Source organism: Mustela lutreola, chromosome 7 (genome assembly GCF_030435805.1).
Source record: "Mustela lutreola isolate mMusLut2 chromosome 7, mMusLut2.pri, whole genome shotgun sequence".
Lineage (NCBI taxonomy): Eukaryota > Metazoa > Chordata > Mammalia > Carnivora > Mustelidae > Mustela > Mustela lutreola.
The window spans coordinates 97071036-97086300 of NC_081296.1; the positions used below are offsets into that span (position 1 = coordinate 97071036).

Below are 15265 nucleotides of genomic sequence, written 5' to 3' on the forward strand. Positions count from 1 at the left end.
AAAATCAGTGAGGAGTCAGCCATTATTTTTTATTTTGTTCACTTTATCTTCTTGTAATGTGTCTTATTTCTGCGCTCCTTTTGAGATTATTATTTTTCCCTTTGGTTATCTGTACTTTGATTAAGATGTGTCTTGGTATAGTTTTCCTTGTTTTGAGCTTGGATTTATGCGTTGCTTTTTATTACAAATGTGAAAAGTGTCTGCTTTTATGTCTACTTTATAGCCTTCTTCTGATACCCCAATTATGTGCTTCGTACTATTTTTGACTATTTAATATTTTTCCACAGGTCATTGAGTTTTTGTTTACTTTCTCCTCCTTCATCCCGTCTCCCCGCAGTGTTTTGGTATGGTTAGTATCTATTGCCCTGTTTCTACCTGTAGGACTACTGAAGTTCTTTCTTTGGCTAACTCTCTTCTTTCTGGTATTCTTCCTCATAAATTCAAGCCACTGGAGACTCTCTGCAATCTGCTCATCCTCTTCAGCTGTTCATGTGTCACCTTGTTTTCCCTCCTTGTGCTATGCTTTGAAAATGTCTCCAGGAACAATGATAGGATTCATTCTTTTTTTTTTTTTTTTTGCTTTTCTCAAGGATCACAATTCTGTGCTTCTTTCTTTTCCAATATGTGAAAACTATAGTTTTATACAGATTTTTTACTTTTTGTTGCTGCTTATTGTAGAAAGGCTAGTTTAGTACCAGTTATTCCATCATAAACAGGAGAGTAAGACTATTTCATTTGTTGAGCATGACAGTTCTTATTCATTACAACCACATTGAATATGATATAAAATAGGCATAAAATAAATCAAAACTATAAGAATATGTTTTATTTAGAAAACTAGGCACTTTATTTCTAGAATAATTCCATATTTTATATTTTCATCTTTTAAAGATTGATTTTCTCTAGCTATTTTTCTTGGCATTAAAACCACATGTAATTTCTGAGAACTTTGATTGCATATGTATTAGTATTTTAATTTTTGATGATTAATTTCAAGAACAAATACTTCAGATTAAACTGGAAAATGAAACTATCAAGATTTTTTAAAATTATATTTGGATTAAATTTAAATACATTAAGATTTTTAAAGAAAAGATGGAATTATAGCATCTTTTGCGACTCACTGTCAAGACTTTTGACGACTACTTTTCATAAATTATCTTTTAAAAACCAATTTTATGTCAAATAAAATATTCTAATATTTTAGGAGCTCAGAGCATTTGTGGTAAACTTTTAGCCTTTTTATTTTTGAGAAGAAGAGTATTTATTTGCAGTTAAGTTGTGAAAGTTGTACTATACTCAAGATCGTTTGTAAAGATGAGTAAAATTTAATGGACAATTATTTACTTTCAAATACCATGCCACAAAGTTAACAGTAACAAATATTGTCTTTTATTGTTTCTACTCAGTAAATTGAAGTACTTGCAAATCCTCAAATATATCTTTAATCTTTTAAATGTATGAGATGTATTTCAAGGTTTGGGGCAAGTTTCTTAACTCCTTCCCTCCAGTCTCCGCTGAAGGTCACATTTCTTGTGCATTCATTGAGTACCCTGGACATATCTCAAAAATAGCACGTAATTTACAGAATTATAATAATCTGGTGGCTTATTTGTTTTCCCCCATTTGATTTTAAGTCCCATGAGGCCAGGAATGGTATATTTTTCATCCTAGTGTCAATATAGCCTGCAATACAGAGTAGATATTTTATACTTGTTTGTTAAGTAAACAAATGAGTAAGTTGTTTCTGTATTGCAGTTTGCATAAAAAGGATTATTCCAGTAGGAATATGAACATTAGTGAAATGATTAGATGCTAACACTGCATTTTGTATCTTTTCTTACAGGCTCTTAAATCTGATCTACAATGGAAAAATTTCTTTTTTATCTGTTTTTCATTGGCATAGCAGTGAGAGCTCAGATCTGTCCAAAGCGTTGTGTCTGTCAGATTTTGTCTCCTAATCTCGCAACCCTTTGTGCCAAGAAAGGGCTTTTATTTGTTCCACCAAACATTGACAGAAGAACTGTGGAACTGCGGTTGGCAGACAATTTTGTTACAAATATTAAAAGGAAAGATTTTGCCAATATGACCAGCTTGGTGGACCTGACTCTATCCAGGAATACAATAAGTTTTATTACACCTCATGCTTTTGCCGACTTACGAAATTTGAGGGCATTGCATTTGAATAGCAACAGATTGACTAAAATTACAAATGATATGTTCAGTGGGCTTTCCAATCTCCATCATTTGATACTGAACAACAATCAACTGACTTTAATTTCTTCTACAGCATTTGACGATGTCTTTGCCCTTGAGGAGCTGGATCTGTCCTACAATAATTTAGAAACAATTCCTTGGGATGCTGTTGAGAAGATGGTTAGCCTGCACACCCTTAGTTTGGATCACAATATGATTGATAACATTCCTAAGGGGACTTTCTCCCACTTGCACAAGATGACTCGGCTAGATGTAACATCAAATAAATTGCAGAAGCTACCACCTGACCCTCTCTTTCAGCGAGCTCAGGTACTAGCAACCTCAGGAATAATCAGCCCATCAACTTTTGCATTAAGTTTTGGTGGAAACCCTTTGCATTGCAATTGTGAATTGTTGTGGTTGCGGCGTCTGTCCAGAGAAGATGACCTAGAGACTTGTGCTTCTCCAGCACTTTTAACTGGTCGCTATTTTTGGTCAATTCCTGAGGAAGAGTTTTTATGTGAGCCTCCTCTCATTACTCGTCATACACATGAGATGAGAGTCCTGGAAGGTCAAAGGGCAACCTTGAGGTGCAAAGCCAGGGGGGACCCTGAACCTGCAATTCACTGGATTTCTCCTGAAGGGAAGCTGATTTCAAATGCAACAAGATCTCTGGTGTATGATAATGGAACACTTGATATTCTTATAACAACCGTAAAGGATACAGGTGCTTTTACCTGCATTGCTTCTAATCCTGCTGGGGAAGCAACACAAACAGTGGACCTTCATATAATTAAGCTCCCTCACTTACTAAACAGTACAAATCATATCCATGAGCCTGATCCGGGTTCTTCAGATATCTCAACTTCTACTAAGTCAGGTTCTAATGCAAGCAGTAGTAATGGTGATACTAAAATGAGTCAAGATAAAATTGTAGTAGCAGAAGCGACATCATCTACCGCACTACTTAAATTTAATTTTCAAAGGAATATTCCCGGAATACGTATGTTCCAAATCCAGTACAATGGTACTTATGATGACACCCTTGTTTACAGGTAAGAAAAATTAACCAAATTTTTATACTTACTATGCATCTTACTTAGGGCTTGTTATGGTACTACTGACTTGTTTTGTTTTGTTTTGTTTTAATTGACAGTGCTACTCTGTGTTGTAATTATAGCACTCCATTTTTTTAAAGTGTGTAATGTAAGGTTTGTGAAAGGAGATTACCTGTGGGGAAATACTTTGAATGGTGTTATTCTTAGAGAGTTCAAATTTATATTTAATATTATGCTTACTTACTTTTTTCCCCTCATCTAAGAGATGTGACTATCAGAGAACAAGATTGATTTATTTTAAAAATTCAAAAACATACCAGAACTTACACATCCACATGAGTGTTCTTTCCTTCAAGGAAGTCACGTTGGGAGGCTATTCCATTATCCCAATGATGCTGGCATTGCTCAAAGCACTTTTGGAATTATCTTTAGAACCTTCGTCATACTATTTTGAATATCCTCAGTGGTGGCAAATCTTCGTCTTTTGAGGGTGAATTTGAATTTTGGAAACAAGCAAAAGCCATTTGGAGCCAAGTCTTGTGAATAAGGTGGGTGATCAAGATGGGTATTGCCATTTTTGGTCAAAAAAATAGGATGTAACTATAAAATAATGAGACTGATTTTTTTTGAGTAATTGAGTTATGTGCATGTGTATTGTTTCATATACACTGGTTCTTAAGACAGTTCCAAATAGAAAGTTTATAAATATTTTGAGCAGTGAAAGTATCACTGGAGTTAAGTACGTAATCTCCTCATAAGGAATCCGATGGAGAATTTGTGTCTGACTATAGGTTTTCTGGTATGTTTTTCTGAAGTTCAGCCTCATTGATTTATAGTCACATCTTGTCCAATTTTCAGTTGGAAATATACATTTTTACCTCTCCATATAATTTCACTCATGATAGACTATTATTAGTCCTAAGAAATGATATAAAATTGTGGTTTTGAAATATACATATATATATATTTTTTTGTCTTGAAGCTTTTTGAAATAAGATCAACTCAATTCTTATATACCCAGATGAATTCTTGAAGATAATTTGATCTTCATTCATGTATGGAGATGAGAGAACTTTTTTAAAATGAGCATGGGCTGGTAGAAAAAAACAAAACTGGCCCAGCTAGCCATATGATCGATCCTGGGCAAAGTTCTACATGGCTGAGTTTTAATTTCCTCATCTTTAAAAGCAAGAGATTAAAGTAAATGGTTTCTAATATCCCTCTCATCACTAAATGTATGATCATATAGACTCTGAAGCATGCATATTAACATAAAGTAGTTTGTCCTTCTCATACTCAGTTCTTTACCTGGGTTACCCAGTATTTAACCCATTGTCAAAGAAGAGTGGTACCCCTCCCCCTCACCTTCCTGTAGCTTCTATCATTGTGTGTGTGTATATATATCTGTATATATGTATAGCCATAGGCCAGTTTCTACATTCCAAATTCTAAAATCCTAATCCTTCCATGACAAGAAAATTCTATGTGACCTTCAGAAAATTGCTTAAATTTCCTGACTTCAGTGTTTGTCATGAATAAAATAGTAATGCCACCCTCATATAGTCATTGTAAGGATAAAAATTATAGTGTTCCAGAAAAAAAAAATTACAGTGTATATAAAGTGCTTAGTAATGCCTGGTACTTATCACACACTCACTAAATGTTAGTGATTTTAATCACAAATCACAAGTACATACTCTGACCTAAAACTTTCCTGGTTCATTTAGAACACATTGTTTAGGTTGTAGAATAGATTAGCATTGCCAAGTTTTCAAATGTCCTAAAAAATTCCTTCCAAGGAAAATACAGTTTCAAGCCTTTTTTTTCTGCGTGAAATCTTAGTTTAGGTCATATTTGGTTGCTATGGAAAAAAAGGTAGTGGAAGAAAGCACCCACAGAAGAGTTTTGTGATACAATGGATTCAGAGGTATCTGTAAACTTTTATCAAACTTTAGCAACTGTTCTAAAGATAATTTCATCAGCCCATAATGGGTGGGATGAGGGATTTAGGCTCTGATCAACAGCCTTGCCCTGTTCATATTTTTAGGATAATATTTCTCATACATTCCCATCAACGTCATTTTTAGCTAAAAACATGCTAGGAACCAAGTGTTGACGGCATTAAGAGTAGACTAAGATCTGTAAATAAAGTACTGTAATCTTAGTAATTATCGTAGTTACAAAAGATAGGTTTACTGGGTACCATTCCATAGCATCTTATAACTGATTTGGAAAATAAAAACTCTGATGCGTGTTTCCATTCTGGTTTCTAATGTGATTGTCAGTGTTTTCCCTTTCTTCAAATTGGGTTTTAGTCACAGAGGTGTTGTAAGTGCTAAATGGATTTGTTTAGTAGTCAGATAATGTCACAGTCACACCTTTCAAAAGCAATTTGTCATAAATGATTTTTTAGCAGGGGCTTTTATTAGGAGTTCTGCTTTGCCAAGCAATGTAATTAGTAAGCTTGTCAAGGCATGGTGCAGGCACCATTAATACAATGCAGAATACAACAATGACTTTGAACTGTTTTACCTTGGCAAATATAAGATTAGATCATTTTTCCCAAATTTCATGTCTGTTATAAATGTGCTTATCTTAATAAGTACTAAATTGAAACAGGACTGAAGTCATAATGGCTCTGTGTGTCTATATGTTTTGTTTTTAATATTAACACAAATTCCATTGTCCCTCAGAATGATACCTCCTACGAGCAAAACTTTTCTTGTCAATAACCTGGCTGCTGGAACTATGTATGACTTGTGTGTCTTGGCAATATATGATGATGGCATCACTTCCCTCACTGCCACAAGAGTCGTGGGTTGCATCCAGTTTACGACGGAACAGGATTACGTGCGATGCCATTTCATGCAGTCCCAGTTTTTGGGAGGCACCATGATTATTATTATTGGTGGAATAATTGTAGCATCCGTGCTGGTTTTCATCATCATCCTCATGATCCGGTATAAGGTTTGTAACAATAACGGGCAACACAAGGTCACCAAGGTCAGCAATGTCTACTCTCAAACTAATGGGGCTCAGATACAAGGCTGCAGTGTCACGCTGCCCCAGTCCATGTCCAAACAAGCTGTGGGACATGAAGAGAATGCTCAGTGTTGTAAAGTTGCCAGTGACAATGTGATACAGTCTTCAGAAACTTGTTCAAGTCAGGACTCCTCTACCACTACCTCTGCTTTGCCTCCTACCTGGACTTCAAGTGCTTCTGTGTCCCAAAAGCAGAAAAGAAAGACTGGCACAAAGCCAAGTGCCGAACCACAGAATGAAGCTGTCACAAATGTTGAGTCCCAAAACACTAACAGGAACAACTCAACTGCATTGCAGTTAGCTAGTCGACCTCCTGATTCTGTCACAGAGGGGCCCTCATCTAAAAGAGCACATTCAAAGCCAAGTAAGTTTCTCACTTTGCCTGCTGAGAGATCCAGAGCGAGGCACAGGTACTCCCTGAATGGAGAATTAAAGGAATACTATTGTTATAGTAACTCACTGAACACGTGTGGACTGTTTTCTAAAAGAAGCATGTCTATGAATGCGATGCTAATTCAGTCCAATGGTTCTGACGGGCATAGTGGAAAATCAACTCTCTCAGATGCTGAGTGGATATTGGAAAGCACTGTGTAACCTATTATTTCTTTTTAATGAAGAAATTATTTTGAAAACTCATATAGGAAGTTGGAATTTGAAATTCCAGTTTTGTTTCTCTGATACAAGCCTCATAGAGCCAAGGTGTATAAACCTCCTAGGTACAGTTTAATATATGAAGGTAACAGACAGGATGGTTTAGGGATAAAAGCATGACAGAGCAGTGCCTTCCCCTGCCCTAGGACTGGCTTCCAGGTTCTACAATAGCAGAACACAAAATAAAGGTTGTCACCAGAAACGGAATTCTTCCTAAATAGTGATATTTCCTCCAGTTTTACAAAGGACCACCCAGGCTGATTAGCATTTTTCAGTGAGTAGATTGTATATATTATTTCAAGGATGGTGGCATTTGTTTTTAGGCAGATATTAAAAAGAATGACTCCGTGTTATTATGGTGTTTAAAATAAAATATTCAAGTATACCCAGACAGTGTTAAAATAGGTACCTTCTAAACAACATTCTTGGTTCAGGTACCTTAATGGATTTATGGTATTTCTCACCATGACAAAGCTTTTTTGGTGGGGAGCAAAAGGAAATTCAAGGGATTTTGTATTTATCAAGAAAATCCAGTTCAGTTTTGTTTTTTTGTTTGTTTGTTTGTTTGTTTATCCAGTTCAGTTTTAAGTCACAGGCCAGATTCTACATGCTGCTACCCTGGGCACAGGAATGTGTTTTCATTCATTCGGTACACATTTGCAGAATGAATGAGTTTTATATTTTTCTTTAAGCAAGTTACAAAGGGAGACAAAAATACAAGTCTCCCTTTATTAAAGGAATGTTTATTTTTATCACTAAGTGAGATTTAAAAAATACTTCTAATGGAATTCGTAATACATTTATAAGCAATAGAAAGTCATTGCTCATTAACCAGATATTGGTTTTGTTTTTCCCTTCTGCCTGTAATTCTCAGTTGGAATGTTTCCTTCTTAGGGTCAATGCATTTATTTTTAACCAAAACCTGTGATGAAATTTAATTAGAAATCATTCAGCTTAGGGGGAATCTATCATTAAACAAAATCTTAAATTTAATCAGACAAGGATATTTCTCCTTGATATATGGCATTCCTGGATATTCATTAAAATCAAGGTCTATAGATAAATGTTCCTATCTACTCATTGAAAATCTTACATTATATTGCAACTTGATGGTGTTTTACTAAAGATTGGTACATGAGGCTAACCTTCAGACGTTCTTGATGTTTGGGGTGGGAGGCTGAAAATAAGGCTCACATGAGTATCTTGCACAAAAGATGTTAGCCATAATATATGAAGATTTGTACTTTACTTATACAACATGCTCCATGGGAGTAAGTAAAACACAGAGTAAGTTCATTATCTTTTACAGATCTCTTGGAAATATTAAAACACAGATAAGGAATAGTAGTCACTAGTGTAATTTTCTTCTACTAGAGGCATATGTAAAAATTTCAGTTAATTTTAGCTTGACACAGGCACATCTTATACATGACTTATCATGATGACATTCAGACACAGGTAACGTTAAAGCAGTCAGAGATTATCTTCCACACCAATCTTGAAAAAAATTATCTAATGGGCTAGTATTATCGTAGGTGTTTCATAAACACCTCCTCTGTCCTTGTTCCCTTTCTAAAGATTTCCTTTCACATTTTGAAAATCGAATCCGCTTTTGTGGGTCAAGTGTATAGTTCTTTTGAGGAATAAATGAGATTATGTGTGTAGTCGTGTTTTGTAAAATCAAAAGCATTACACAGAGTGAAGTGTATCTTCAATACTATTTCTGTAATAATGTTCTAATCCCAATTTAACATTTCTAATTAACATCATTACTTAATTCTTCAAAAGGTGCTGCTTGACAAAAGCATATTGGTTCTCCCTTTCCTAGTTTTTACATATATGGTATTAAAAAGTCCCCAATACACACACACACACACACATATACATATATACATATTACATATATATATATATACACAAATGTGTGTGTGTGTGTGTGTGTATACATATATAAACACACGCGCGCACGCTTTTGAGACTTAAGCAAGTGAATCTCAAAGGAAGAAATCTCTGGCATTAGGAAGATTGTGGACAAGGAGGCTCTGAAATCATGCAGTAAGGCTACAGTTTAGCATATCTGTTCCAAGCTACTGACTAGCTTATTTTATATTTTCCAGTTGCCTGTATTTTTAAAAATCAATTTCTGCTTATGTTTCAAATGAAACTTTAATTCCATATCTTTTATTTCTTATAAACATTTAGAACTTTATAATATCTTACCATGTGAAATTTATTGTTTGCCTAAAGTCATTGAAACCATTTAAATTTTTATTAGTTTTACAAGACTGTTTTCAAGGTATATTAACCAAATGCATGAACACTTGTTTTTAGAAATGATAAGAAGGCTCATGTTTCTGTCTTTCTAAAAAGTTTATATTTTGAGAGATCAACAAAAGTTGGCCTATCAAGAGGGTCAAATGTTTTTGTTTTTGTTTACAAGTGTATGAAAACCTTTTTGCTCAGGGCAGTTTCAGTGTGAAGTGACTGAAAAATAAATCTATGGGACAGTTGGGGGTTAGTAAGCATACCTGGTATACTTTCCGAAACACAGTAGTTATTTGAATGAATGAGTGAATGGATAGATAAATAAATAAATGCATGGGGCCAGTGAGGAAGGTGCAGTAATAAGAACTTTGATTATATGCACAATATTGATTTGTGATCTAGGTATTTTATTACTATAAGCAAGAAATTCTATGTCTCATTGTTTTTCTTTCTGTTATTTCTTACACCTCGCATTTAACCAACTGTGTGTATGTGATCCAAAGCATGTGGTTTGCTGTTGCTGATTATGTAAAAGGTATATATATTGTTTTTTATTTCCATGTCCTAAACTATTTTTCTTTTATTTTTAGCCATTCTACACAATAGTTTCAGGTTGTTCAATATGACAACTAACAAGCAATATATTTACAGATATTTGCTTCAAACATTTTTTTTTTAATTATATGTCTTCCTGTGTTGTTTTTGTTTCTTTTGGATAAATATCCCCCAATTTGGAAATGTCCAACTATTATTAAAGTAGGTCTTTTTTATTTAATATATGTAATATTTGAGCATCGTAAAGTGTTGATGAAGCATCCAGTGCTGCCTTAGGATCCTAAGAGGAAACAAAGTTTGGTTTGATGGATACTATTTACTTTTATGCTACAAATAGACCGAAACAGCAGTATATTAAATAAATAAATTAACTATGTAATACCCTCACTGGAACCAATTTATTTCCTAAATATTTTTTAGGATCATTAAATGTAGTTAGTTAGGTTGAGGCCACAATAAGCTAATTTAGCTTTCAGACAGTTGACTTTAGCTGTAGATATATTTTACTAAAAAGTTTTTAGAATAGAAGTTGTAGAACTATTGTAAACCACTTACAGACATAACAAGTCTATTTGAATGATACATACTTTCCCACAAGGAGTTGAGAAATTAAAAGAAAAATGTATTCCATTTATCTACAGAAATCTCTTTTTATCTTTTCTTGAGAAGTACTTTCTCCTTCATTTTAAAGTACTCACAAAGTACTTACTTCCAAACTAAATTCTATTTTATTTGCTCACATCACTGAAAGGAAACTAAATATTTCATTTAGAAAGGTAAAAAACTAGAGCAGTTATCACAAGATCTACAACAATTGCCTCTTAGTTCTGAATTTTTCCTATTTTTCCCCTGTTATTCACAATGAGAAGCTTAACAACAATCATTTAAATGCCAATAGTTTATTAAAAATAAAAAAGTACAGAAAGCATAAAGCATCTCATTGAACATAGAATTTCAAAGGCAAATGGGGGCATTTTTCAAGGACGGCAGATCTGAACCCACCTTCTTATTGGTATGACAAAACTCCGTTTCTATTTTGTGATGCTAAGAAAACAATGTTCGTTGATATTATGCAGAATGAAGACTATCTATTTTTCTTGCTCAGTCATCCCTCGTGTTTCACGAAGCGTTCAGACTTTCTTCTTTAATAGTGAATGTGGATGCTTCTGTCTGTAAGTCTTTGTGGTGCTTGGGGAAAGGACCTCAGCACAGAGGTGGGCTGGATAAGAAAAGGATATTTTTCTTATCCTCCATAGTTAATGATGTTATTCATCATAGTTATATAGTCATTATTATTATTTACATTATAATGGTTGTGAGTGAAGCATTTTGGGGGAGTCAAATTTAAGGATAAGAAATATCTTATTTTCAAAATTTCATAGAAAAAAGAGAAAGTAACCAAAAGGAATGACTGGGATTTTGTAATAGTTTCAGAGCTCAGTCTTTTCAGATTGTTGAGTCCTTTTCCTCCCACACTAGATAAATGTATGCTGGGACTATACATACACTTACTTTTTCAGATTTGGGGGGTTTTGTTTGTTTGTTTTCTTTCGGAAACAAATTAATCATTCTTATAGCAGTACAGAGGATCACTTAATATAGAAAGAACTGTAAAAGTATTACTGTGACTGAGTCTTCCTAAAAATGTGGTATTGTCTGAAGTGTGGGACACAGAAGGTAGCAATTTCTACCTGGGAGTCTAGTTAAGTATGAAATTTCCTTGTTAAATAAGGGTAATGTATTTGCAATTTTATCAAATACTACAAGCAGTCAGTATAATAAATAGTGTACCATTGTCTTCTGATTTTGTCAGCTATTTCTCAAAGTCAAAATTTAAGATAGAAAGTTACCATTGGTAAAATATATACATGGTATATACTTATGTATCTATATATGCAATATATAGATATACTAATAGGTATGCTTATCAGATTAATCAGTTAAAATCAGAATTTTGTGTCCTGCAACACAGATTGTAATTGATAGAGCAAAGTTATATTTATATGGGCTAACAACCAGAGAACTTCTCCCAGAATAACTGTACAAGCTATACCTCTTAGTTGTATAAGATTACAACAGGAAATAAACTCTCTAGAAGAAATTTATTTTTCTGAACTTCCTGATGATAATGATCTCTACACCTTGTCTAATTTCATTCACTCTTCTCAAATTCACTCATTTTCAAATATGTCCATGAATTTTAAAAATTAAAATTTTTTACTAGGCTTGTAGAAGTATCAATGTTTATGCCATTTCATCTGAGAAAGCAAAATTGACATAAAATTAGGTGACAAATCCATATATATAGACTTTGAGAGTCATTCCTCTCAGTAGACTGAATAGTTTTTCTACTAACTAAACTGCTGGCATTCTGTTTTTTACAATAAAAGTGCCATGGGGTGAAAGTGTTGGGGAAAAAAAATTAATTTTTTTTTTCAAATACATTCCGGGAAAGTCATAAAGTCCCTTTCATTTTGTGTTTGGAAGTCGATGTACATTTGATCTTGCCTGAAACAGGAACTAGATAGATATTGTGGTTCTGCTCAGAGTATGTCCAATAAATTATTCAAGTAGCATGAAGGGCTTATGAAATATCCTATGTTGGCTCTACCATAATGTAATCTCCTAAACATTTTTTTCTGTTTATTGTGAACATGTCTTATTATTGCTTTCATGTAAAACCTAATCTCCAGAGGCCATTAGAAGTTTCTATGAATATTTGTCCTGGAAGCTCTATAAAAAAAATATTTTGTTCTCTTCTCATCACACTTATCTGTGAACCCTGAGAATAATTTTTTCCCAATATTTTTTCTTATCATTGTGTCACTTCTTAATGAATACTTGAATATTTCAAGCAAATACTAAGATTATTTGCTTGAAAAGAGGACATATTGGAAAGAAATAGAATGTGTGCTATGCAGGGCTAGGTAATGGTATGAAACATTCATAGCCAACTGGAACATATATATGGACATTTAAAAGGCAGAATGGCTGCATATAGAACATTAGTGTTTTATGTGAGGATACTGGGTACTTCATAAAACTTGATATTATTTTGGGGGTTATTAAATAATGATTTTTGTAAATGATCATTTAATACTCTGTGTGTTGAACATAGTGAAGCCATGTTTCCTGTTTTGGTTTCTCTTTTCCTTGGTGTATCTTTCCATATTAATCATATACAGCTCTGTTGTTGAAATGTTAACTTTGAGTAGGGAAAAATGAGTAGAAGCCTGATTCACTTCTTGAACACTTTGAAGAAGAGTACATTCCATAGTAATTACTCACTTCAGCAACTAGAACAATATTTTAAAAATTCTACTTTTATAGTATTATGTATCAGGAAGTAGCCATAGACAACTACAGAGTATTTACAAAAGTCAATTGCAATTTGCCCAAGAACAGGTAAGTAATAAATAAATAAATAAATAAATAAATAAATGGTCTAGATAATATCTAGATTATCTAGATAAAAGTCTAGATAATTCTCTGTTAAGACAAATCTTATCAAGATTTCAGTGAGAAGTGTTTTAGGATCAATTTCTTAAAAATGGAATTTGTGTATTTGTTTATGACACTGAAAATTTTATTCCCAGATGCTTTGCTGACTAATGTTGACCAGATTGTCCAGGAAACACAGGTGAGATTTTTGTTACCTGTCTCATAATACAGCATTAAGTGGGTATATTCTTTTAAAAGTAATTTTTTAAAATTTTCTTGCAAGCTTATGTAGCTTCTTGAAACTTCCCATTAAAACTTACTCAGTACTCAATGGTACAAACTAAAGTTCCGTTTGGTTAAATGAATTTCCAGTTGCTAAATTTAGACATCTTTCTGGTTAACTGAACATTTCTGATCCATACTGTAAGGATACAGGGAATACTAATGTGACTTTGGAGTCCGTCTTCTATTCATGCATGATAATAATGTGCGTTTTTTACAAATATTTCCCAGTGTGAACAAAGTAGCTTGATAAGAATGTATTCATTCCTATCCTTGACCTCTACATCCTAATAGGAGCTGAAATGATACATTATGCCTCCCTGAAAGTGGATGAACAGAAGTGTTTCAGTATTATCCAAAATGAATGAAGCCACTATAAAATGGAGCAAAAGACTACATTTGAAATATTCATGGTATTCCTTTTGTCAGCAACTGATTACTCTTCTCCTTTTTTTTTTTTTTTTTTCCTTTTTGGGAGTTTCAAATGAGTATTTGATTCCTGCATTTTAATTGGATCAGAAAGTGTGTTTCCAGAGCAAAATAGCACTTTAGCAATCTGTTCAAACAGCTGGAAGCATCAGCCATTTGCTCAAGGTTTGGCACAGAAAAAATATTCTGCTTTTAAAAGTTCTAAAAAAGGCCACTGATTTAATTTTTTAGGGGTAAAAGTAGGGTTGTTTTTTTTTTTTTTTAAAATACATTTTGTATTTAAAAGATAATAACTTTGACAATCATTCAGGGTTTCCCCTAATGAATTCCACTCCCAAATTAATCACCATAGTTTTCATGCATCATGTCTCTGAGTTCAGGATCCCAATCCCATGTTGCAAAAAATGAACAGATGGCTCACTAGAAACAATCAGTAGCCCAGTGTCTGGCATACACTTCGTGTTCTGTTTTTGTGTACCGAACTGACCTGCGTGAAGGTGCATTGTTTCATCATCACCCAGTGTGTCCCTTTCTCGCTCTGAACCTCTCTTTCTCTCCTGGCCTCTCTCTTTGCCTTTGATTTCTGAAAATTCATTTATCCTGTAACTTTGGACATCTAGCTGTTCTGAAAGAGAGTATCTTTAGAAAGGGATTAGAAAGTAAATGATTGATCTATCAGAGGCACTGTCCAGAATGGTGCTAAATGTTTTATCAAGATTTGGAAGCAGGAAAGTCAATCTAAGTCATTTTTCAACTATCAATTCAAGTATCATGAAACCTCAGTGTGACTGTTCTTGGTACTTGGCAAATGATTTCTGCCTTAGCAGACCTATCATTTCTACCCCTCTCAATACAACCAGTGAAGCCCCTTGGAAGAGACTGACCATCGTGCATGTCTTCTTGTGCCCTTCCCATGGTCAGCAGTTCTTCACCAGGTGTGAGGGGAGTGAGGTGGAGCTTGTGATTCCAGCTTCCCAGCTCCTTAGTGGGGAGGAAGAGATATAAATTTTTATTTTAAGTTTTTATTTCCACAGGTCGGTAACAAATGTGGCTTCCTAACCAAGGGCAAATATGTTTTCCAAAATTTTGGATGCTGCCCATTGCATTAAATTTAAATTAAAATGCTACCTGTGTATATATACAATAAAAGTAAGCAAAAAACCTGGGGTGCCGAGGTAGCTCGGTCAGCTAAGCATCCAGCTCTTGGTTTTGTCTCTGGTCATGATCTCTGGGTCTTTAGATTGAGCCCTGACTTGGGATCTACTCTCGGTGGGGAATCTGTTTATCTCTCTCCCTCCCCCTCTGGTTTTCCCCTGGTTCACTCCTTCTCTCCCTCTTTCTCTCTC

At 34.2% G+C, this 15265-nt stretch overlaps 1 protein-coding gene across 5 annotated transcripts in view; it reads left to right on the forward strand.

The window, feature by feature from the left end:
- The window catches only part of LRFN5 (leucine rich repeat and fibronectin type III domain containing 5), a 250800-nt gene that overhangs the window by 231004 nt on the left and 4531 nt on the right, over nt 1–15265 (forward strand). For 4 of the 5 annotated variants that reach the window (XR_009355649.1, XM_059181987.1, XM_059181990.1 and 1 more), the window contains 3 exons: nt 1847–3251; nt 5948–6660; nt 13364–13407. Coding sequence is in view for 3 of the 5 variants with exons in the window: in XM_059181987.1 (XP_059037970.1) it covers nt 1867–3251; nt 5948–6660; nt 13364–13407 (2142 nt within the window). In the remaining 2 variants the exon portion in view is untranslated. Of the gene's footprint in view, nt 1–1846; nt 3252–5947; nt 6661–13363; nt 13408–13784; nt 13904–15265 lie in introns of all 5 variants that reach the window. The other variant, XR_009355650.1, reaches the window with a different exon arrangement.